Genomic DNA, 23895 nt, shown 5'->3' on the forward strand with positions numbered 1-23895 from the left:
TAGCCTTGTGTAAGTAACCTTCACTCTAAGGGGGTGAATACATTGCACGGCAGCGGCAGCTTTTATGTCTGTTATGTAACACATCCTGCCCAGGTCAGCACAGCCCTTTGCTCCACAGGAAGAATGCCAAGCAGGGGAAGAGAGTCACGCTGTCTCCCACCACAGACTGGGACTGACAAACCTTCTGCTTCCAGAGCTCCCAGAGTCGCTAGTCTTGCAGCTTTCAGTCCAAATCCCAAGTAACTGAAAAAGATAAGATTGAGCAGTTTCAGGCTGTCCTAGATGTTTGCAGCCCACAGCTGCCTGTTTCCAGTGTGACGTGGGTTCCCTGACTCCCTCTGGAAGGGTGGAGGCTTTGTCTACCTCTGTGCTGTCTTTGCTCACATGGACAATAAAGGGAGGCTTCTGTGGTCTGGGTCAAGGATATGCAGTGAGAACTGCTCATGGGTGTGACATTGAGACTATGACTGTCCCGGTGGCCCAGCCTGAGAACCATCCCCAGAAAAGCTCTTATCAGTTGCAGACAGGTCTCAGAAGCCCTGAAGCCCTGAAGCCCTGAATGAGTTGGTACAGAGCTCTGGCTGAAGTCTGAGCCTTCTCCACATGCAATCACCTAAAGAGAAACTGACTCTTACAACACATACTATTGAAGCCAAAACTGGGGATGCCTCCTAGGTTTTTCAGGTTTGGTGTGACTTAGGTGTCAGTAGACAGGGCTTAGAGGACTGGCAAAGACTTTCTGAGGCTAGTAAGAGACAGTAACAAATATTAAAATGCTTTGGGAAGTAAAGACAGGTAATGTAATGTGAACTTTTATTTCCTCTCCCCCTCCTCACCTATGTGTATAGAGCTTAAAAGTGCTGTTAAACATCTCAAAGGAAGCGAGGTAGCCCTTAGGTGTTTGTTCCAGGGTTTTCTGCAGAACAGAGAAAGCAAACAGACTATTGAGTACCTGCGATCATGTGAAGATTTTAACACTGCCATCCACAACCCTCCCCTAAGTCAGACATGGGGAAGGCTAAACTCCACGACCCCCAGGGCTTGAGGAGCCAAAGAGACTTTCTCCGGTCATTTACGGACTCGGTGGCCTAGTCACTGTAGAGCTGGTGTCTCAAAGCAGCGTGCTACTTCCTTGGCACCATGGTGCTTTCTAAGTGTGCTGTCAGAAAGGACGACTCACCTCCAACTGCGGTAGAAACGTGATTTGGGTGGAGGCACCCCCCAGGTCAAGGGTCCCCACAGTCTCCTGGCCACGGCCATGCAGCTGACCTGTTGATGAGAGAATGATGAGTACTCAGGCCATCCATTCATCTCTGCAGGTTCTCTCCTGCTCACTGTATCTCAAAGCTATCTTGTGATGACTCTCTGCTCCCTGAACCCAAAGGCTGCAGGCTGAGGTAAACTCAGAGAGCCCCTTGTTCGGGCTGAGGCCTTGAATACAGATTACAGAATTGACTTGTCTCCCTGCCCTCTTCTTCTTTTTTTTAGAAGAGACTTTGTTCAATTTTAATTCTGGTTATGTATATGGTATGTATAGACGGGTGGGCCGCACAGAAGCTAGAGGCCTGGAGCCAGAATAACAGGCAGCTAAGCCACCCAGTGTGGGTGCTGGGACAATGAGTAGCTTTAACTGCTGAGCCATTTCTCCAGCCCCACCCCCTTCTTTTAATGGAAGTGGCTTTGTACCCTCCTGGTCTACCTGTAAAAGCCAGTTAAGGTTGTCAGATAAATGTCAGGGTCTATTTATCTTACCTGTTAGAAAGTTCACGGTAACCCAAGCTAATATGCCTACAGGAGAGAAAAAGAAAGTTTTCATTCCAGATCATTTCCTTCTGCTCTATTTCTCTCGGAACCTCATGTCTCTAGCAGTCTCCTGCACCGTCCCTGCTGATTTACTGAGCTCCCCTTTCTTCCATGCCGCATCTTCATTCCCAGTTCCTTTAACTGGATCTTGCACTGACTCCATCCCTTTCCCCTACATTGTTTATTTCATCATCTGCCCACCTTCATAGGACCCATCCATGATGCTAACGCTGTCATCCGGGACCAGGAAAGGTGAATTCTTGAAGATCTCCTCTACCTAGGGAAAAGATACAAACATCTGGATTCTGTGAGGCAGTAAAACAAATGGTCACACTTGGCTGTGTGCTGTCTTAGCTTCCCCCGTGCTCTCTAAGTCGCTCTAGTTCCCTTCCCCAGGTAAGACACTGGCAGCACTCATTCCTTTTCACTGTGAAACCAGAGAAGGAACCAGACATGGAATTGCCATTTTCTTGCAAAAAACACAAGCACACAGCATCCCTAAGAAACACATCTAAACTTATTATCAATTAGACCTAGGGAAGAACATGTATTTGTGCCTTCCAACCGAAATCAAGAGTCTGGAATTGTGTTAGCACCCTGATTAATTTTACCTGAACATGTAATGAACACTGCGAGGACCTGCTGCCATCCCACTTCTTAGATAAGTGATGGGCCTGCCTCAGTAAAGGAGCTGAGGCCCTCCACCTCTGCTGGATTATGGTGCACAGCTGGGGCCTAAGAGACTTAGGGAGACCTCAGACCTAGCCTACGGAGGACTATTTTAGGAGGTGTGAATGATGACTTTACACTAATGCTTCTGATTCTCGATAAATATAAGCTACTGACATATGCATTATAACCTTAAGTGTTTTTACATTCATGGATTTTCTGTGTAAGTGTGCACATGTGTGCACTCATGTGGGCCTGTGCTGGAGGTTAGAGAACAACTTTCAGCTGTCAGTTCCATCCTTCTACCATGTGGGTCCTGGGGATAAAACTTAGGTTACCAAGCGCCCCTAAGGCTGAGTCGTCTAACTCACCCATGTTATTGTTTATCTGTACAATACTATTATAGGCAGGGAATTCTCAAATATAACTAAAAGGGCTCTCTCTCTCTCTCTCTCTCTCTCTCTCTCTCTCTCTCTCTTTCAGTTTGCTGTTCTTGGGTCTGGTGGGATAAACTGGATGGGTGAGAGTGGAATATCATCAAGCAGTGACCTCAGGACTCTATTTCAGCCAACAAATCCAGCTCGCCAAGTGATCTGTAGACAAGAAAACAGATAAGCAAACAGGTACAAGCAGGTCCTGCTCCAGCCCTCTACTGAAGTGGAAATGTCTGGTTTCTTTGGGAACTCAGTTATAACAAGTGATGTTTTGCTGAAGCAGTCACAGGTGAGAGAATGTTTTGCTGAAGCAGACACATGAAAGGACATGTGATGTTTAGAAAACATAAACATGACCACAGGCGGTGGGGCGAGGCTTTGGCCCTCCCTGCACTGCTTCACTGGTCTCTGCTGACAACACTCTGGTACTGGTTGGCCTTATGCTATGTTGCTGATTTTCACTGTCCTGACTTTGTAGAGAGTAGCTCAACAAAGAACTTCTGGTGATATTCCAGCGGCTTGCCGGACTCGAGCCTATCCAGTTTATCCTGGATAGAGCAGCTGCTGTTGCTGATTTGTCTTTGGTGGTTTGCTTGTAGACTGAACTGCTGATATCCTGACAACAAAGACTGGAATCACCCCAAAGATCTACTTCTAAACAAGTCCACTTCCCTCCGTGTCCTAATAACCATTCTTTTCCACCACTTCTATTGGGGGGTGGGCTAGAAAGGAGGTTGAAGTGTTTAAACCTTATTAAAGTAGGTCATGAAAAAAATCTAAGCCTACATTCTACACTCCCATCTGCACCAAGTTAATTTGCAACACAGCACCCAGCATGGTATTCACTTATTTATATGTATTTGTGTGTGAGTACACGTGCGTATGGAGGCCGAAGGTCAACCTCAGGTGTCTTTTTCAATCACCCTCCTCCTTATTAAACGAGGCAGTGTCTCTCGCTGAACCTGGAGGTCAGTGACTGGCTAGAGGAGCTGGCCAACAAGCCCTAGAGACCTTCCTGTCTCTGCTGTCCCAGTGTGGGGTCTCAGGTGCTTATTGCTGTGCCTGCCTTATTACTTATGTGTAGATGCTAGGAACTGGAACTGCGGTTCTTGTGCTTGGCTGTTTCCAGGACAGTGTTTTTAAAATGGACAACAACGTCCTCTTTAGTTCCAGATTCCCTGAGATCTTCCTAATGCTCACAGGATAAATTCCTTGTCACCCAGTTTCCTGATAGCTTCCTGACTGCTTCCTTTCCTCTTATCGAGCTGGCTATGGGACATCATGGAAGCGTTCCTGACTTCCGGCACTCTCCACATGCTTGACCCTACTTATGGTTTTTCACAGAATCTACCGTGTGTGAAACATTCTGTATTCACCTATTTTGTTGCTTATTTTCTGTCTTCCTAAAACTAGAATGTAAGTTCAACATGGGCACTGGCTGTGTCCTTTCTGTTCCTTGTCTACATCCCCAGTAACTTCACTAGTGTCTAAGACATGGTAAGTGCTCAGATGGTGGACACATCAATAACTGACTGAGTGAATGAGTGAATGAATGGATGGACAAATGAGGATGACGAACTGGGGTATGAGGAATTGGAGAGATGGCTCAGAGTTAAGAGCACTTTTTGCTCTTGCAGACAACCTGGGCTCCATATTCACTACCCCCACTGTGTGTCACAACAATCCATTCCTTTAGTTTCAAGGGCTCTAACTCCCTCTCTCACCTCACAGGTACCAGACATGTGTATGGTACACAGAAATGCACATGGATAAAACACTCATAAAATAAAAATAAATACATCTACAGAAAAAAGCTTTTAAATAAGAGTTGGGATCTGAATTCTCACAAACATGCTAGGATGCCTGATTTGGGACAAGGGACTTATACCCGAGGTGCTGAGAGTCAAAGAAAAGCTGTTGACAACAAGACCATGCTTACCACTCACCTCAAACTGGGACGAGAACATGGCTTAGGTGGTGGCTTTGGTTTAGAGGGCAGAATCCCACTCTGCTGTGATTTGTTTTCACTATAATGACAGTCTCCCTATAACTGCTCTTCACAACATGAAATCTTATAATATGTTTATTATATAAGTATGGACAATAAATTACGATATTAAGTTTGAAAAACTAGACTTAATTTTTTTATTTGAAGGACAATGTTTTTAAAAATATTTCAGGGGCTGGGGATTTAGCTCAGTGATAGAGCGCTTACCTTGGAAGCGCAAGGCCCTGGGTTCGGTCCCCAGCTCCGAAAAAAAGAACCAAAAAAAAAATATTTCAAACATTTTATCTGAGAGAAGAAAAAAGCAAACCTACAAAACTGGAGACTGTAAACTGTGTAATTCTATTTGTATGAAAAGTAAGGAGTTTCCTTTCTCAAGGTCTGTCACCAGGACCTGTGGTTCACTGATTAGGCTATGCTGGTTGGCCAACAGGCCCCAGGGATCCCCTCTCCACCTCCCCAGCACTATGATTCAAGTGTGTGCCACCATGCCTGAGTTTTCATGTGTGTGCCGGGGATCGAACCCGGGTGCTCAGGTGTGTATGACAAGCATCTTACTGAGCTATCTCCCCAGCCCTAAGTAGACGTCCTTCACGGTACATACCTTTCCTTTAGTAGAGTTTATTTAAGCCACTTCTATATTATACCTATTGAATATGTTGGGGGGCAGGCAAAATGGCTCAGTGGGAAAAGGCACTTGCTGCCAAGCCTGATGACCTGAGTTTGATCCCTGGGATCCACTTGGTTGGAAGTGTGGATGGACTGTAAGTTGTCCTCTGACCTCCATGTTGTGCTGTGACACACGTGAGTGTATACACACAAATACAAACAAACAAACAAAGCAATAAAAACATCATAGAAGGGAATACTTTGAACCTTTGGGGAGAAACGCTTTACATTCAAGGGTGATAATTTCAGATGGAAATGACTAGTTACTATCCCAGTCACCACAATGACTGAGCAGTGGTGGGTCACTGAGAGCAGCTGTCACTGCAAAGGGCTCCGTAAAAGAAAGACAGCATTAACCAAGATCCCAATCCAAAAGTCACCTCCAAGAGCAGGGTCTGGGCTTTCTGTTCTGGCAGCAATCGCAGTCCAGCCGTTGCCTTCAGAACCACTGGCGTCCGCTTCCAGTGACTTCTGGGGATTGAGTCCTTGGCCACCTCTAAGAGTTCTTGAACAGTCTCAGCACCCTTTGAAAGAGAGAGCACAGTCAACCAATGGCAGCCTGCTTAGCAGCACTGGTCCGTTCACGCAAGAGAGACGCAGGGAGCAATACGTGTCATCTGGTGGAATGAGTACGCCAACCTCTCTGCTCCTCAGAAGCAGAACCTAGAGAAGTGGGACATGTCAAAGGAGAACCCATCTCTTTTGCAGAGCTGTCATTTGAACGGCTGTGGTTATATGTTTCTGTAAATTAGACTTAAGCCAGAGTTAGACAGAGAACGCAAGAGCTGGAGCCACAGAGCTTGCTTGCTAGCCATGATTTATGTGGGTTACTCAGCTTTCCTGGGACTCGGTGTTCTAGGGAGGGGTTAGCAGGTGTGTCTCACATTGTCACTAAGCTGCTGTGTACACTGGATGAGGCTCAGTGCTCACAAAATGCTAGCCGTAACTGTTATATAATCTCTTGGACAGTGTGGTAGGTTCTTTTTTGTTTTTGTTTTTGTTTTCTTTAAGAATACACAGTAGCTGTCCTCAGACACACCAGAAGAGGGCATCAGATCCCACTACAGATGGTTGTGAGCCACCATGTGGTTGCTGGGAATTGAACTCAGGGCCTCTGGAAGTGCTTTTAACTGCTCAGCCATCTCTTCAGCCTGGTTCTTTCTTTTCTCTTTTCTTTCTTTCTTTTTCTTTTTTACTATCACAAATACCAGCACGCGTGGCACACAGCACACCATTAACCTACGACTATTTAGAACTATTATTTCGGATTGTTTTGGAGCTGGAGAGATAGCTCATCGGACAAAAGCATTGGCTGCTCTTGTAAGGACCCAGGTTTGATTCCCAACACACACATGGCAGCTCACAAGTATCTGTAACTCCAGTCTGGGGGGTATTTGATGCTCTCTTCTGCCCACCACAGACACTATATGTACATGATGCACAGACAGATGGGTAGGGAAACACCCATACCCATAAAAACAATGAAAAGGGTTTGAACTCAGTATTTCCCAAGAGAAACTTCATCCTGATAACAAGCACCCCTACCTTTTGAGTCAAAGTCATTACGTAGCCGGAGCTAACCTTCAACTCTTGATCCTTCTGCCTCAGCCTCCAGAATGCTGAGGTGACAGGTGTGAGCCACCACACTCTCCCCTTAGCAAGCACAATACAATCACCCTTCCTAAAAGTCAGACCATCTTCTGCTAATGGACTGCTCTCAACAGTTCAGCCCTTACCACACCTGACATCCCACCTGCTAAACTAGAAAATCTGTCTCAGCCCTTTAAGCTCACACTGTCCTGTTTGTAAACTTGATTGTTTGGGACAAGGTCTCTCAGATGTCAAAGCGAGACAAAGGCAACACTACTTCAGTATGCAGCCAAAGCTGGGCTCCGACTCTTGGTAATAATTTTCTTGCCTCAGCCTCCCGAGTGCTAGGATTGCAGGTATCAATCACCACACCTTCCTCCTCCGGCAGCTGGCAAGGCCGGCAATGCTCCTGGCTCTGGTCCCAGTGAACTTTGGTTCAAGCACTCACGCAATGCTCTGGCCAGCTTTTTACGGGGGAGTTGGCATCAGAGCTCAGGTCCTCACACTTGCACAGCCAGTGCTCGCTCTTGCTCAGGGAGGCATCTGCTCAGCCCCACAGATCTACTTTGTAACCTTCTACCTGCTCCTTGTTGAGTCTGGGGTACACGGTTATGGTCATTCAGAAGACTAGTCACTAAGGAAGGAAATTACCTCATGTCCCGTCAGTGTTACTACCGAACACCAGGAGATGTTTAACGGCGGGGGTGTCGTAGGCTTACCAAGATTCAGACCCCTAAACACCAAATTGATGTCTCAGGTCTGGTTCTGTTGGCCTAGTCGCAGCTATTCAAGAGGCTGAGGCAGTAGGATCATAATCATAAGACCTTGTTATGCCAGTGAGTGAATTCAAAGCCAGCCATGCCAACTTAGTGAGATGCTGTCTCAAATAAAAACGAAGAGTCCTCGGACAAAGCTCAGGCACAGAGCCCTCCCCCTGGGTTTGCTCCCTCCCATCCATCAAATGAGAACAAACGCCATCAAATCCGAAGACTCACCTGTTTGGGTTGATCCACAAAAGCAGAAAGTCCCGGCTTCACAGAATCAAAAATTTCACCTTCCAGAAAGGGGAGCTGTCCTATTTTGTCCATGGAAGACAGACAGACAGACAAACAGACCGATGGATGAGGGGAGAAAGAAAGAAAGAAAGAAAGGGAGAAAGAAAGAAAGAAAGAAAGGAAGGAAGAAAGGAAGAAAGAAAGGAAGAAAAAAGAAAGGACGGAAGGAAGGGAGGGGAGGAAGAAGAGGAGGAAGAAGAGGAGAGGAAGAAGAGGAGGAAGAAGAGGAGAGGAAGAAGAGGAGGAAGAAGAGGAGAGGAAGAAGAGGAGGAAGAAGAGGGGATGATTATCAGATGGTGGACTGCTTCAGATGCTAATGTCAACATTGGTCTATGGTTTAACAGATTAACAGTCTGTCCAGCGCTGCTCCCTGTGAGGTCGCCCTGATCTGCCGAGTGCTCTGCAGCACTGTCAGGGAGGAGAACACACGCTGTCATGCAGCCCTTGAGGCCCTGTTACCGTGTCTCTGTTGGGACTCTAGCTTTTACTGCCTTCCCCCAACCCTGTATTTGTTTAAACTGTTAGTAAACTTTTGAGACAGGGTTTCAATATGTGGCCCAAACTGGCCTTGAACTCCCTACACAACCTGAATTGTAGCTCCTTAGGCTTTCCAGATTATTCAGAAAGTTAGTCTTCAAGAACCCCTCAGTCCCTTTCCAAGGACAGCAGTGAAAACTTGTAGGGATGCTTCTCCCCAGAATCACTGCCAACATTCATGATATTCTGGACCTTTTGGGTATTAACCATTAGAGAAGATGAAGGACAAATTACAGGTATACTTGGACCAAAACTCCCCCTTTCCTCTTTTGAGACAATGCCTGTTGTTGTAAGGCGTGTGGGATCTTATTACCAGACAGACATAACACGGTTAGGTTGAATGAGTTCAAACCCCAGGAATCTCAGAATTAAGAATGGCAGTAGACAGCACACGGGTACCCAGAGAGAAGACCTGAGAACCACTGTGGAGTTCACACTTTGGACTTTGCCCTGACTTCTCACAGTGGTGTAGCAGCAGCACTCGAGCATCCTCAGGGGAGGAGTTGGGCTTGGTATGACATCTTGTATTGTACACTGATCTTAAATATCCTATGTAGTTGTGAGTGACCTTGAACTCCTGATTCTCCTGCTTTCACCTCCCCAAGTGCTTCCGTGCCCGGTTTATGTGGTACTGTGGATCGAACCCAGGGCTTTGTGAATATTAGGCGAATGTTCTACCAACTGAACTAAGCTCCAGTCTGTCCCCAAGTCTCTCTTAATTCCACACTAAACAAGCTACGTGTCCAGTTACATCTCTAACTAATCCAACAGCTAGAAGGGTCTCTAACCCACACAGCAGACTCAGCCCTGTTTCTGGGAGAAGATGCCAAGGTGCAGACTGCGAAGGGCCCCATAGGTGCTCACCTGATGTTCTCTGCACAAAGGTGTAAACGTGAATCCGAGTTCCAGTGCTGCCCGCATCAAACATGATTCCATAAAAGGTGCCGGCACTGACATTAACGGGGCACATGGAAGACAAGAAGACACCCTCAAACCAAGTCTGCTGTTCTCTGTAGAAGACAGTGCCACCAACATAGGCTATGATCAGCATGAAGACGGACGCCCAGGACGTGGCCATACTCTTCCCACGATGTGGACCTGAGGCTCTGTTGCTGAAGCAGTGCTGCTCACACCCCTGTGGAGGCTTCAGGGACAAAGATACACAGTATGTTGACTGGCTTTTACAGTTAACCTATGCTAAACAAACCAACCACCAACAAATAAACTCCTTATAGAAATCCTAACCTCTCCAAGGTGTTCCTTCTGGAACCTGATAACCAGTACAACAAGCTCAACCAGGGCAGCAGAGGCTCTTAGGCTCCTCTTCTGAGGAGTATCTGATTCCAAGAGGAAACTGGGATTTAAAGTATATTTTCCCACACCTAGTTTTGAATGTAGGGTCTCAAAGGTGTGTGCTGAGACAGTCTATGTAGCTCTGGCTGTCCTAGAACTCACTCTGTAGACCAGGCTGACCACAGACCTACAGAGACCCCCTTCTTCTGCCTCCCAAGGACTGGGATTGATGGTGTGCACCACCACAGCTGGCCCAAGCAACCGTAATATGAAATGTGCCCTCAGAAAGGATGAAGACAGTGCTGTGTTAGGTAGCCATTTGCTTTGAACTGTGTGTGGTAGAGGTTAGATGGCACAGCTCTGAGAAACGCAGCATGAAGACATTGGACGCAGTGGAGTGAGCACACAACTATTCGGTCTATCAGGAAGTCCAGACTGGAACTTTCCCTAACCCCGGAGCCTCCATAGCCTCATCCGTTAGGCGAGAATGCGGCAAGTGTTCCTTTTTCTTCCCTATACGGTTTTGTGTTTTAAAACGATAGGGTATTGTTTAAAGGTTGATTTTCTTTCTTTCTTTTTTTTTTTTTTTTTTTTCGGAGCTGGGGACCGAACCCAGGGCCTTGTGCTTCCTAGGCAAGCGCTCTACCACTGAGCTAAATCCCCAACCCCAAGGTTGATTTTTTAATACTATCTTCTAATCTTTCTCTAGATGGACATGGGGAATGGGAGGAGACAATGGATTTGTCATTATCACTGTTGTTATTATTGACATTCTAAAAATGTACGAGGGGTTGGGGATTTAGCTCAGCGGTAGAGCGCTTGCCTAGCGAGCGCAAGGCCCTGGGTTCGGTCCCCAGCTCCGAAAAATAAATAAATAAATAAATAAATAAATAAATAAATAAATAAATAAATAAAAAAAAGCCAGTTGTGGTGGCGCACACCGGTAAGATTTGCTGAAGGAGGCAGAGGCAGGAGGATCACGAAAAAAAATAAAAAATAAATAAAAATAAATAAAAATAAAAAAATAAAAATGTACGAGAACCTTTCCTTCCATCATAATGATCGAAGCCATTAAAGGAAGTTGTGAACGTTCTTGAAATCTCTGATAAAAACCTCATTAGCAGCGCCAGAGACATGGCTCAGAGGTTAAGAGCACGCCCTGCTCTTACAGAGGACCTGAGTTCAGTTCCCGGCACTCACAGAGGGTAGTTTTGACCACTAATTCCAGATCCAGAGGATCCCACACCCTCATGCACATATTCACCCAAAACACACAATTAAAATAAAATAAATCTCGCTTGAAAAAGCCCAAACACAAAATAGTAGCATTCAGGAGAATAATGGAACCAAGTCTTCCTGGTTGCTTTAAACATTGCTCTTTTTTTCCCCTAGATAGACACTAAATGGAAAACAAAAGGACAGGGCATGGCGTTTTGGTGATTTGTAGCTGGCCTAACCTGTAAGGAGAACTAGAGTTGAGCCTGAGCACTGCCCTCTGGCTGCTGTTCCTAGTCATAAGCTGTCCTGTGTAGAGCAGGTTGTTTAGCAGTCGCTCTGGTCTACACTCACTAGATGCTCCCCCTCTGCCCAGTATACCTACTGTAACAACCAAGAGATGACGCTGGACATCTCCAGCCATCTCAGCGTTAGGTCGTGTCTTCCTGACAGCTATCCTCCAGTGGTTGGTTAAGTCCTGCTTAGTTGGTTATTATAGATTTATTCCAAACAGTCTTCTGATTCCACTTTCATTTCTGCATTTTTGTGTTAAGTCACAATGGTTGGTTAATTCACAAGATGGGACCAGAGTTATTGCCCAGGCCTCTATCTTTAGATAGAACCCTTGGTATATCTGGAGTATGCATACAGGTCCATGATTTCTCTCCTTTGTTAGCCATCTAGGGTTTGATTAAAACACTCCTCTCCCCAGAAATGATATATTACATAAAGTAAGGCAGATGGAAGCTAACTGCACTTGCAGTTTAAAAGTATTTGCAGTTTAAAACTAGGGTTATACTAACATACTACGAGGGCAGTTTGAATATCTATTTAAACACCAAGGTTCAGCTTCTATCCTATGGCCAAGAATGAAAGCTATTATGTAGGGAAAGAAACAATGAGAATTGTTAATCCTCCAGAATCCCAAACAAAGAAAACTCCATCCCAAGCAATCAACCACAGAAAGGGCAGCTGCCTGGCCCCATTTGTACTCACTCTGTAAAGCCCTCCCTTTGGCAGATTCTTCTTTTATAGCAAGTAGGCTGGTCTTGTAGGCCAATTTAAAAAGCTGAAACAGAAATGCTGTTTTAGGTTTTCTTATGTAATCTTAGCTGGGCTTGAACTCTAAGAGACCAACCTGCCTCCAAGTCCGGATGCTGTAATTAACAGCAGGCACCACCATGCCTGGCTGTTTCTGATTTTGCTTAACACTTGGTTCCTCTTCTCTTTGAAAAACCCACGCACCAGCTTTCTTAATCTGTCACTCAACTCCTTTAGGGGTCACTCAGATTTTCTAGATTACTGTAACTTCCGTAAACCAGTCCAGCAAACATTACATTAAGTAAACCTTTGTTTTCTTCCAGAAGAGATTGAAAGGGGGTAACACATGCAGTATCTGTTTCCATGGAGTGAGAAACTGCAGAGTCATTCTTGTGTAAGTAGAAGGTCAGGTAAAGGGTTTACAAGAAAGCAAGTGGACACACAGATGCCCTCTGCCCTCAGGACCTGCCTTCTAACACCACTTGCAGTCTCCTGTTGCTTTAAGTTTGGTCACTTTGAAGACGGGTGTTAGAAGGGCTTGTGATGTGGAATTCATAGGAGGACTCCGCATTTCCTGTGACCTGCTTGCACAGCTGGCTCAGTCACCTTTCAACAGCCTTCACTCACTTTCTCAGTGCCCGTCCTTTACTCTTCCCATGGTGCTTTCTTCCTTCCAGCACACTGCTCTACTATCTCCATGTTCCTCCTCTCTGTCCCCAGGTGAGCTACCCATCCACAGGGATGTTTTTAGTTTTGCTTCTGATGTATTTATTGCTAGAACACTGATAATATACAGCAGGCACTGGATACATACTCTGAAGAGATAAAATTGGACCTAACAGCTCAGGCTCTAGGTCCATTTAACACAGAATAGGAGCTTGACTTTTTCTCAAAGGATTAATCACCCCACACTGGAGAACATGATTCCCCGCAGCCAAGGACAGACTATTTCCCCAGATGTGTGGACTACACAAAGGTTTCATGCTGTCCAAATGCATCAAGTTCTATACGATACTCAAAATAATGTAGACAGTTGTTTTCCTTTTTACAGACTGGGGAGAATAAAACAATAGATTTAAGTCCACTCTTCAGGATTGTTCTCTTCAACAATCTCCTGCTCATTCTCTTCTCCCCCAACACAGCCCCTTCTATTGTTTTAAATATTTGGTACCAGCTCTGGTATTCCCACCTCCTGCCCCGAGCTTTTCAAAGGTGGTTTGGGTTTGTTTGCATTCCGCTAAGGTCTCTAACTCAGATCCTCTGGCCTTGACCTCCTCAGTGTGGCAACCATTTATAACCAGACGAAACACTAGTCCCCGTGCCTAGCCTTCTAGAACCTCACATTTTGCTTATTCCCCAGTCCTCCATGCCCTCTAGAATATGGGAGACTTCAATGCAAGAGGCCCGGGCTCCCTCAGGTACTCACCAGCTCCTGTCTGCCTGTTTGCTGTGAGTGCATGAGTCCACTGTGGCTTGCCTTTGCTCTTTGCTCCTTGTCGAGCCCTGAATCAAGCCTTGCCTCACAAATGAGTCACCCCGTGCTACTTTGTAGTTGTGTAGATTTTGCTAAGTCATTCGCCTCTTTATCTTCCACTCTTAAGGTCTCCACCTTTTTTCTGCATTCATGATTGATTTATTTACTTTTTTTTTTTTTTTTTTTTTCCGGAGCTGGGGACCGAACCCAGGGCCTTGCGCTTCCTAGGTAAGCGCTCTACCACTGAGCTAAATCCCCAACCCCGATTTATTTACTTTTATAATTGCTAAATTCTAACCATCAGAATGGCAGAAGTCCCCCTCCCTGCCAGACAGGGTTTCTCTGTGTAGTTCTGGCTGTCCTGGAGCTTTGTAGCTTTGTAGACCAAACTGGCCTTGAACTCAGAGAACTTTCTACTTCTGCCTCCCCAGTGCTGGGATTAAAGGCGTTTGGCACCAATGTCCCATAGGGCAGAGGTCTCTTAAATTAAATTCTAGAGCGACTTGGTAGAATAGGCCTGTGTCTGAGCATATGGGAGGCTTGCTTGAGGATTGCAAGTCTGAAATCACCCAGGGATAACTGTCAGTTCAAGGCCAGCATGAGCTAAGTAATGAGATCTTGCCTCAGAACAAACAACAAAAATAAGTAAAAAAAAAGAAATCCTTCCTTTTTTTTTTTTTTGGAGCTGGGGACCGAACCCAGGGCTCTACCACTGAGCTAAATCCCCAACCCCTTGTTTTTTTGAAGATTTTATGTTTTACTTATGTGTATGTGCCAACCCTGTGGCTGCCATGTGTTTGTGGGTTTCCAAGAGGGCCAAAAGAGGGCACTGATGAAACTGAAGTTCCAGAAGGCCAGGAGCCACCACATGGGCGCCAGGATCCAAATATAGGCTCTCTATAAGAGCAAAAAGTGCTCTTAACCACTGAGCCATCTCTCCAGCCCCTGTGGTTGTTTTTATATTAAAGGGTGGAAAAGTTAAAGACAGTTTCCATTCCTGGATTGGACTCTAGAAAGCTGGGCATTGGTGTCAGGCATCACGTTAGAGCATAGATCTATGAAGGTAATCAGTTTTAGTGAGGAAACTTACTGGGAAACATGGGTACACTAAGGGCTACAAGGTGTTGGGATAAGTTCTCTGGCAGAAATGTGTGCAAGGTGCCAGGAGGGGTGAGAGTTGGTGACTGTTAGAAGGGGAAAGATGGGGGTAGGAGCTGAACGGGAGGTTTCTCAAAGGATGAAGGGCCAAGGCAGATCCTGAGTCAAAAGAAGGCATTAACCTAAAGAGATGACTCATGGGAAATGTATGCCTAAAAAGCATGGGTATTTCAGACTAAAGAGGACAAATGTGAGAAGTCATTTTGGAGACACTATCTCAGACTGTTAAAGGAACAGGCATGCTTTTCCTTTATGGTTCCATGGTGACACCCTATGGTAATTTTGCCAACAATTGAAAACAACAGAAAAAGGTAGGAAAGACGAGAGAAGTCCACCTAAAGTTCTGAAGACAGTAACTCAGAAACCAGCCTAGTGCCAATTTATCTGAGGCCAGAGCAAAGCTGTCTTTAACCAGGTTAAACATTAAGCATAGGGCAAGTTTAAAATGCAACTCGGATAACAGTTTTGAATAATAAACTTAACTATAAGACTACACATGGCCAAGGCCACACTAAGCAAAAGGGAGGTAGACCTAATAAGGTAAGTGTGGGAGAGTTCAGCAGTGAATAAAGCCTCATCTGGGGCAGGAGATAACTAATGCCAAGGGTCAGAGCCTTGGAATACTTCTTATCTGAAGCATGTGGGCTTGGATGACACCCATGGACACCCTAGGCACCAGAGATACAGCCCAATGGACTAAGGGAGCACGCAGCGCAGCGGAGACAGAGCGAACCCCCAAGGTCTCACTAGGACTCCCTCTCTGAGCTCCTGGTCAGCCTGGTCAGCCTAGGAAGTTCCAGAGTTACATAAAAACAAAAAGGTCATAAAAAGAAGAAAATTGGTAAAAATGTGATACTACTTTTTTTTTTTTTGGTTCTTTTTTTTTTCCGGAGCTGGGGACCGAACCCAGGGCCTTGCGCTTCCTAGGTAAGCGCTCTACCACTGAGCTAAATCCCCAGCCCCGTGATACTGCTTTTTAAAATCCCTTGAAGTTTTCTACTTTATGTTGATAATCTCATCCTATTACTTAAAAAAATCCATTTTTGGGGTTGGGGATTTGGCTCAGTGGTAGAGCGCTTACCTAGGAAGCGGAAGGTCCTGGGTTCGGTCCCCAGCCCCGAAAAAAAAATCCATTTTTAAAACTTCATGTCATACAATATTCTGCTCATTTCTATTACCAAAACCAAATTAAAAATTTCAAATAAAAGTCAGGTACATTTCTGAAAGAGTAAAAAAATATGTAAGTCACTATTTCTGTTGGTAAATAATTGAACAATCTACTGAAACTAAATACTCGGAGGATAAATATAAAATTACATAAGTGTTTCTAACCACAGAATGGTAGATTAATGGTGTGTTGAAGAGGTATTTGGTAGAAAGGGTTAAGACTGACAGCCAACACAGCTTTGAAAATCACAAAAACACTTAACCACGTGTCATTTAAAATACTAATAAAACTAATAAAAAGGCTTAATGAAAAAATCAATTTTTATCACAGCATCAGCAAGGAGTTATTTTTAAATCTGTGTAAATGGAAACAGAGCAAGAGCAAACAGTCAGACTTTCCAAGTGAGGTGATTCGTCTCACACTGGGGGTCAGGGAAGGCTCTCTGCCCCAAAAGCCCAGCCCAAACCTCACCACACTAGTCAGAGCACACGGCCATCAGAAGGGTAGTGAACACAATTCTTTAAGATCCCCCCTTCTTCATAAACTCCTCCAATCCTCAAATCGCATCCTCTAACTCCCAGTAAAGGCTTAGAATCGAAGTGCTGGTAGTTACAACAAATGTAAAGTTCCTTCTTATAGTCAAGACTCCTTCCTTCTGCATCTGATTCCCATCAGAACAGTGTTAGACACAGACCACTAGGGCCCATAAGGCTCATTCTGTACAATGAAACTGTGTGGGTTTTTATATCAAATGAACGTGGCAGTACACGCCTTCATTCTCTATTGTTTAGGTTTGACTGAGTGAGGACAATAATTACCTTCCAGAGACAGCTGTTGTATTGCTCCCCCTCCCTCACAATCACAAGGTCTTTTCTTAGCCATGCATGAAGAATCAGTCTTTTAGATAAGAATACACCATTAATTGGAGAGGGGTTTATACTGCCCCAATAAATAAATATAGAGAAATATGAGGTGATAAGCTGTCTTTACCTCATAAACTCGTATTTACTGTGGGAGGTATTTACAGCAGTCCCTTTATCCTTGGTTTTGCCTAACAAAATTTCAATTATTCACAGATAATTGCTGTTGGAAAATATACTTAACTGGAAAATTCTAAAAATGAACAATTCATAACTTTCAAATATCCTCTTATCAAAGCATAGTTCTATTTATCCTATTTTATCATTTATTATTGTGAATCTCTCACTGTCCCTCACATATAAATTAAACTTTCTCACAAGTAAGAGCATAGAGGAAAACATATACAGGGCTCAGAACCTTGATTTTGGAGACAGGGTCCATGATGTAACCCTACACAGCCCTGAACAGATCAGTGCCCAAGTCTAGCATATACTAAAATTTGGCTGTGGGAACATATGCCCCTCAGTGCACATGTTCACGTGTGTGCACACGCCTCAGTGTGCATGCAGGGGGAAGTCAGAGGGGAAGCCTCCCCACTTTATTGAGACAGGGTCTTTTGCTGACTGCAGAACTCACTGTTTGAGGTAGAATGACTGCCAGCAAGGCCCTGTGACCTGTCTGTTTCTACTTGACAGCACTAGAGGTCAGTGGTATGTACTTCCATGCCTGGCTTCCTGAGTGGATGCTGGGAATCCAAACTCAGGTCTTCATGCTTGCACAACAAGCACCAGGTCATAATCTTATATACCTGAGCCATATCACACCAGTTCTTCAATGGAAGCTTTCTGTCTGACACTTTGTTAACAATAAACACTTCTGGCATCCCTTAGAATCTTAGGATGTACTAGGATTTAAACAAACAGAGAGAGAGAGAGAGAGAGAGAGAGAGAGAGAGAGAGAGAGAGAGAGAGAGAGAGAAGCTGGGGAGATAACCCAGCAGTTAAAAGCCTCTGCAGTTCTTGCAGGGGAACCAAGTTTGAGTTGACTTCTCAGAGGCTCACAACTGCCTATAACTCCAATTCCAAAGAATCTGACATCCCTAGCCTCCTCAGGCACCTGTACTCATGTATACATACCACAGAGAGACAGACAGACACAAACACACACAAATAATCAAAAATTAAATTGCATTTACCCCAAGACAGTAATTCAGAACCAGAGCTACCTTAATCTGGCACTTGCACAGCAGCCCTCCAGCTTTACACCTCTACAAAGAGAGAACAAATCCTTTGGCTAATCTCCCACTTTTTCAGGAGCACCACGTCTTTCCTCACAGGAAACACAAACTGTTTATGTTTTTAACTTTATTCTCTCCTGCTGTCTATATTCAACATTCTTTTTTTCTAAAGATTTTTTGTTTATTTAATATATATGATGAGTAGCTATCTTCAGACACACCAGAAGACAGCATCAGATCCCATTCCAGATGTTTTTGAGCCTAGTGGCTGCTGGGAATTGAACTCAGGACCTGTGGAAGAGCAGTCAGTGCTTTTAACCACTGAGCCATCTCCAGCCCTCTAGTCAACATTCTTATCAAGTCTACATTAGCAGCGTCCTTCCCTCTTCCTTCTTCCTCCTAGTTCCACCGATAACTAAATTCTGGTCCTTATTACTTCAGACTTGAACTGTCATGGTCCCTAACTGGTCTGTGGGACACCATTGATGCTATTCTGAAATCTGGATCTACCATCTTCCTAAGACACTCCTCTCACAACTTCTACTCAGAGGACTTGCGCAGCAGGGGCTCATGCTTCTCTAACACTAACTACTTAACTCTGAGCGACCTCACACATGCTTACTGAACTGCTTATCGAATAAATACATAAAAATGTTTATCACCTTCTTCCTGTCTACAGCAGAGGTTACAAACTCAAATACCTCAGTGAGAGTCTACCTAGAACAAAAGGCCGTGATCGAGATGGTGGTAAACTGGAGAACACTATTCACTAAAGGGATAGGTTTGGGGGTTTTGTCTGTCTGTTTTTGTTTCACCATTTCCACTGATTGGTGTGATAATGGAACATGGGCCCATGTTTCTATGTAGTTCTCTGAAGATAAGCTCTGCTGTGAGACAGCCCACTTTAGGGCATGGCTGCCAAATCTGGCCAGAATGAGAACAGACTCCCCAAGTAATTCTTTAATTCCACAGCCACATCAGGGCACATAGATTCCCACACCCACCCCTACTAAATCAATACATGTAATCCTTTAAAGGATAATCTAAAAGCACAGGTTTATAAAACTTGCTGGGTTTTATATGGTGACAATTTACTCCCATTAAAATCTAAAAATATGGGGTTGGGGATTTAGCTCAGTGGTAGAGCACTTGCCTAGCGAGCGCAAGGCCCTGGGTTCAGTCCCCAGCTCCAGAAAAAAAAAGAAAAAAAATCTAAAAATATCACCACTCCCCCCACCAACCAACAACTCAGTAATATAAGTTAAAGCAAGCACAGGTATGGCCCTCAAGTCGTAAGCTGTTGACTTTAATATGCGGGATAAGAGACACACTTCTGACATTCTAAGTTCTTTTTATATCCTTTTCGTTAATTTTTAACTTTTATTTAACTATTTGAGAAAGGATCTCCTTACATAGATCAGGCTGGGCTTGAACTCATAGAGATCTACTGCCCTCCTTGTAGGTATGTGCCACTGTGGGCATCTCAAGACCCTGTCTCAAACACTCACCCCTTAGTTATGACTTTAAAATCAGAGTGAGTTATTTATTTATTTATGGATGGTGTGTGTGTGTGTGAGCGTGTGTGTGATGTGTGTATTGTGAATGTGTGAGTGTGTGTGTGTATTGTGTGTGTGTGAGTGTGTGTGATGTTTGTATTGTGAGTGTGTGTGTATTGTGTGTGTATGTTAGTGTGTGTGAGTGTGTGTGTGATGTGTGTATTGTGAGTGTGTGTGTATTGTGTGTGTATGAGTGTGTGAGTGTGTGTATTGTGTGTGTGATGTGTGTATTGTGTGTGTGTGATGTGTGTATTGTGAGTGTGTGTGTATGTGAGTGTGTGTGTATTGTGAGTGTGTGTGTATTGTGTGTGTGTGAGTGTGTGTGTATTCTGTGTGTGTGTGAGGGTGTGTGTGTGTGTATTGTGAGTGTGAGTGTGTGTGTGTGTGTGTGTCTGTGTACCTTTATGGTAGGGATTCTTTTATTCTCAGGTACCCCATAGACTAACAGGGAGCTTGGAATGTACTTTGTATGCAGTAAACATTTGAATTTTTTTTTGCTTTGTCTTTGAGACAATGGTGCATGAATCCCTCCTGTTCAGTCCCCACAGTGCTAGTATTATGAATATGAGCACTATGACAGGCAATATTTCTTAAACAGATGAGTATTTGTAGGATCTGTGACATGAAAGTACGAACAAATTTTTGGGTCTCTCCTCTCTTCTTTCATATATATATGTATATATATATATGAAAGCAGGATATGAAAAAAACATATGTATGTTATTCAGCTGACCGAATAACAATATCCAGTTCTTTGGTAGAGAATACAGAGGTTCAAAACAGTGTAGTTTCTAGAACTACCACCAAAATGAAGTATCTTGGCCTTTCTCCAAGGGTGTTGGCAAGATGGCTCCATGAATAAGAGATAATAAGGGAGATATATATATATATATATATATATATATATATATATATATATATATCCCTGTATGTCTCTCTGTCTCTCCTATATCCCTGTATATCTCTCTGTCTCTCCTTCTTTCCCCACTCCTTTCTTTTTTGAAAGGCCCTGGCTAGCCTGAACTCCCTATGTAGACCAGGCTGGACTTGAAATCACGAAGATCAACCTTCCTCTTCCTTCCTCTGAGATTAAAGATATACACTACCACACCAACCCAGGGTCACTTTTCTTTCTTTCTTTTTTTAAGGGTCACTTTTCTTAAAGAATTAGCTTTTAGTTTATGCTAATGGCTATATTGGAAGAAATAATTACTAAAAATATGATATTTTACAAAGAACTAACAGTAATAATTATCTATGAGAATAAATGTTTTTGAGAAAAGCTCTCATATAGCTTAGGCTGGCATTTATCCTTGTAGCTAAGGATGGCCCCAATCTTCTGATTTTCCTGCTTCTACTTTCTGGTCCCGAGATGACAGGCATGCATTACTACACCCAGTACACCCAGTGCTGGAGATCAAGCCCAGGGATTACAGTGTGACAGGCAAGCAATCTACCTACTAAGCTACATCCCCAGCCCTAATACATTTTATATATAAATAAAACAGCGAATTTTAATGGATCTAATCAGTGAGATTAAATCTTGAACTAATCACGTAACAAAATAATGTCCATTTAATAGAATTCTGTATGTACACAGACCTGAGTTGGATCCCCAGAGCCCAGAATAGAAGGAAAGAAGCAATTCCATGTGATTAAAAAGTAGGATAGGGCTGGAGAGATGGCTCGGCGGTTAAGAGCACCCGACTGCTCTTCCAGAGGTCCTGAGTTCAATTCCCAGCAACCACATGGTGGCTCACAACCATCTGTAAAGAGATCTGACTCCCTCTTCTGGTGTATCTGAAGACAGCTACAGTGTACTTATATATAATAAATGAATAAAAAAGTAGGATAAAAGTGTGTCGTTGCTATAATATTTAAAAACACTGTTCAGCCCCCCTCTATTTATAGTTTATATAGTAATATACACAGGATTATAAAGGCTCCATGAAAACAAAATTAACAACTTTTTTCAGTGTAAAACTTTCTAAGTAAAACCCAGTAAAATCACAGATAACTAATGATTAAAGTTATAAAAACACCTGGAGAAAAGATTACAAATACTATTAATTTTGATACAAAATAATCCTGAACTGACATCTGACAATAATACAATCATTGAGAGAGAGAAGAAAATATGTATCTTTTGGCAAAAGGTGGTCAAATTCAGGAATAACATAAAACAAACAAATCCTACCCAGAGGCAGAAGCATCTGAAGTACAAATTCAGCATTAAGCTAGCTGAGGTGGTTCCTATGGCTGTATTTATACTCTACTTACCAGGGTCATAATGATCGCCTCTGCTTGAATATTCAGCCAAGATACTCTTCATTTCTGTGTCAACCAAGAACTGTAAAAGTTGAACATAGAAAGTTAACATGCCCCCACTGACAAAACACTAAATAGCTTATGTCTTAAAAGCATTTAACATTCCCAACAAGGAGACAAAGCAAACTCATAAAACAAAGAATTTTCCTGAAACTTAACAGTAAACTACCCACCAGCAATTCCAGAAGGAAATGATAACGAATAAGCTTCTGAACAGGAACTTCCTACTGTATACTCTGTACTATCAGTTGCTTCTTGTCAAAAGCTGACTGAATAACAATATCCAGTTCTTTGGTAGAGAATACAGAGGTTCAAAACAGTGTAGTTTCTAGAACTACTACCAAAATGAAATATCCTGGCCTTTCTCCAAGGGTGTTGGCAAGATGGCTCCTTGAATAAGAGTTCTTGCTATGCAAACCTGACAACCTGAATTCAGTTCCCAGAACCCAGAAAGGAGAGAACAGACTTCACATACACAACATATTCATACACACACTCATCTGCCCACACATATCATATTTACACACACATGCACACACACACGCGCACACACACACACATGCACACACACACACACACACTCATGTAGAGAGTAAATTTACAAGTTTTAAAATATATTCATGGCTGACCATCTGGTACTGAATAACCAATGGGAAGCTCTTCCCTGGGGAAGACTATTTCTCCCACTCTCAGCATTCCTTAGTTGCCTATATAGTTCTTTGTCTAGGGTTGCGTTGGGGCCCTGTGAGATTTAACAAGTTTATTGGTGTCATCTTGATCAGATCTTGTTTAGAAAGCCCTGAACTCATATACAAACAAGTAAGTAACATAGTATGGACTGAGCAGGCTGTATTTATTTGTTTGTATTGTATTTATTTGTATATATACACATATATATCATATATACTATTTAATATACATGTATTTGTATACATATATATTAAAAACATAAATGCCAACAGTTTAATAAGAAAAGAAGCCATGAATCAGAAAGAGAGGAAGGGAGACAGAGAGAAAGGAAGACAGAGGGAAAGCAGGCAAGTACTATGGGGATACAGGGACTGGTTGCAGCTGAATGGAACAAAAAGAAGGGGGAATGGATGTTACTATATTTTAATTTTTTTAAAAAGTAGTTTTTGAGTATGGTTGTGAAATATCAATAAATTTAGGTAGACCTTGAAAAATTGATATATAGTTACATCCTAAGTTTTAATCTTAAAAAAAAATCAATTTATAAAACATTCACAAAAGAGTGATGAGCCCAGTTGGTGGTGGCACACACCTTTATCCCAGCACTCAGAAGGCAGAGATAGGCGGATCTCTGAGAGTTCTAGGTCAGCCTGGTCTACAGAGAGAGTTCCAGGACAACCAGGGCTACACATAAAGAAACACTGTCTCAAAGAAACACAAACAAATAAACAAAAACAACAAAAAAGAGTTGAGATGATATAATTTTATTATAATATCGAAAACATTATTTATGTTTGATAAAACACAGTAAATTATAAGTTCTTTAAAGCACTGTGCATAGCTAATGTGGTGGTGCACGCCTTGAATCCCAGCACTCCGGAGGCAGAGGCTGGCAGATGAGTTCAAGGGTAGCCTGGTCTACACCTTGAGATCTGGCCTCAAAAAAATAAAAATAAACAACAACAGCAACAACAGCAAAACAAAAACAAAACAAAACAAAAAACGGCCACCTAAGTCTGGTGGCCCACGCATTTAATCCCACCACTCGGGAGGCAGAAGCAGACTCATCTCTGTGATTTCCAGGGCAGCCTGGTCTACAGAGACAGCCAAGG

The 23895-nt window shown here is 43.4% G+C and overlaps 1 protein-coding gene across 8 annotated transcripts in view; it reads right to left on the minus strand.

Annotated features, from left to right (window-relative positions):
* The window catches only part of Entpd5 (ectonucleoside triphosphate diphosphohydrolase 5), a 36118-nt gene that overhangs the window by 10774 nt on the left and 1449 nt on the right, over positions 1 to 23895 (minus strand). For 4 of the 8 annotated variants that reach the window (XM_087553321.1, XM_087553324.1, XM_087553323.1 and 1 more), the window contains 10 exons: positions 22046 to 22115; positions 12267 to 12339; positions 9627 to 9906; positions 8166 to 8245; positions 5961 to 6104; positions 2005 to 2080; positions 1753 to 1788; positions 1181 to 1269; positions 837 to 916; positions 182 to 243 (listed from right to left, as the gene is read on the minus strand). In XM_087553321.1, coding sequence (XP_087409447.1) covers positions 182 to 243; positions 837 to 916; positions 1181 to 1269; positions 1753 to 1788; positions 2005 to 2080; positions 5961 to 6104; positions 8166 to 8245; positions 9627 to 9840 — 781 coding nt within the window. In that variant the 5' untranslated portion in view covers positions 9841 to 9906; positions 12267 to 12339; positions 22046 to 22115. Of the gene's footprint in view, positions 1 to 181; positions 244 to 836; positions 917 to 1180; positions 1270 to 1752; positions 1789 to 2004; positions 2081 to 5960; positions 6105 to 8165; positions 8246 to 9626; positions 9907 to 12266; positions 12340 to 13737; positions 13834 to 22045; positions 22116 to 23895 lie in introns of those variants that run through there. The other 4 variants (XM_087553318.1, XM_087553320.1, XM_087553319.1 and 1 more) reach the window with 2 other exon arrangements.

This window comes from Rattus norvegicus, chromosome 6 (assembly GCF_021556685.1).
Source record: "Rattus norvegicus strain SHRSP/BbbUtx chromosome 6, alternate assembly SHRSP_T2T, whole genome shotgun sequence".
Classification (NCBI taxonomy): Eukaryota; Metazoa; Chordata; class Mammalia; order Rodentia; family Muridae; genus Rattus; species Rattus norvegicus.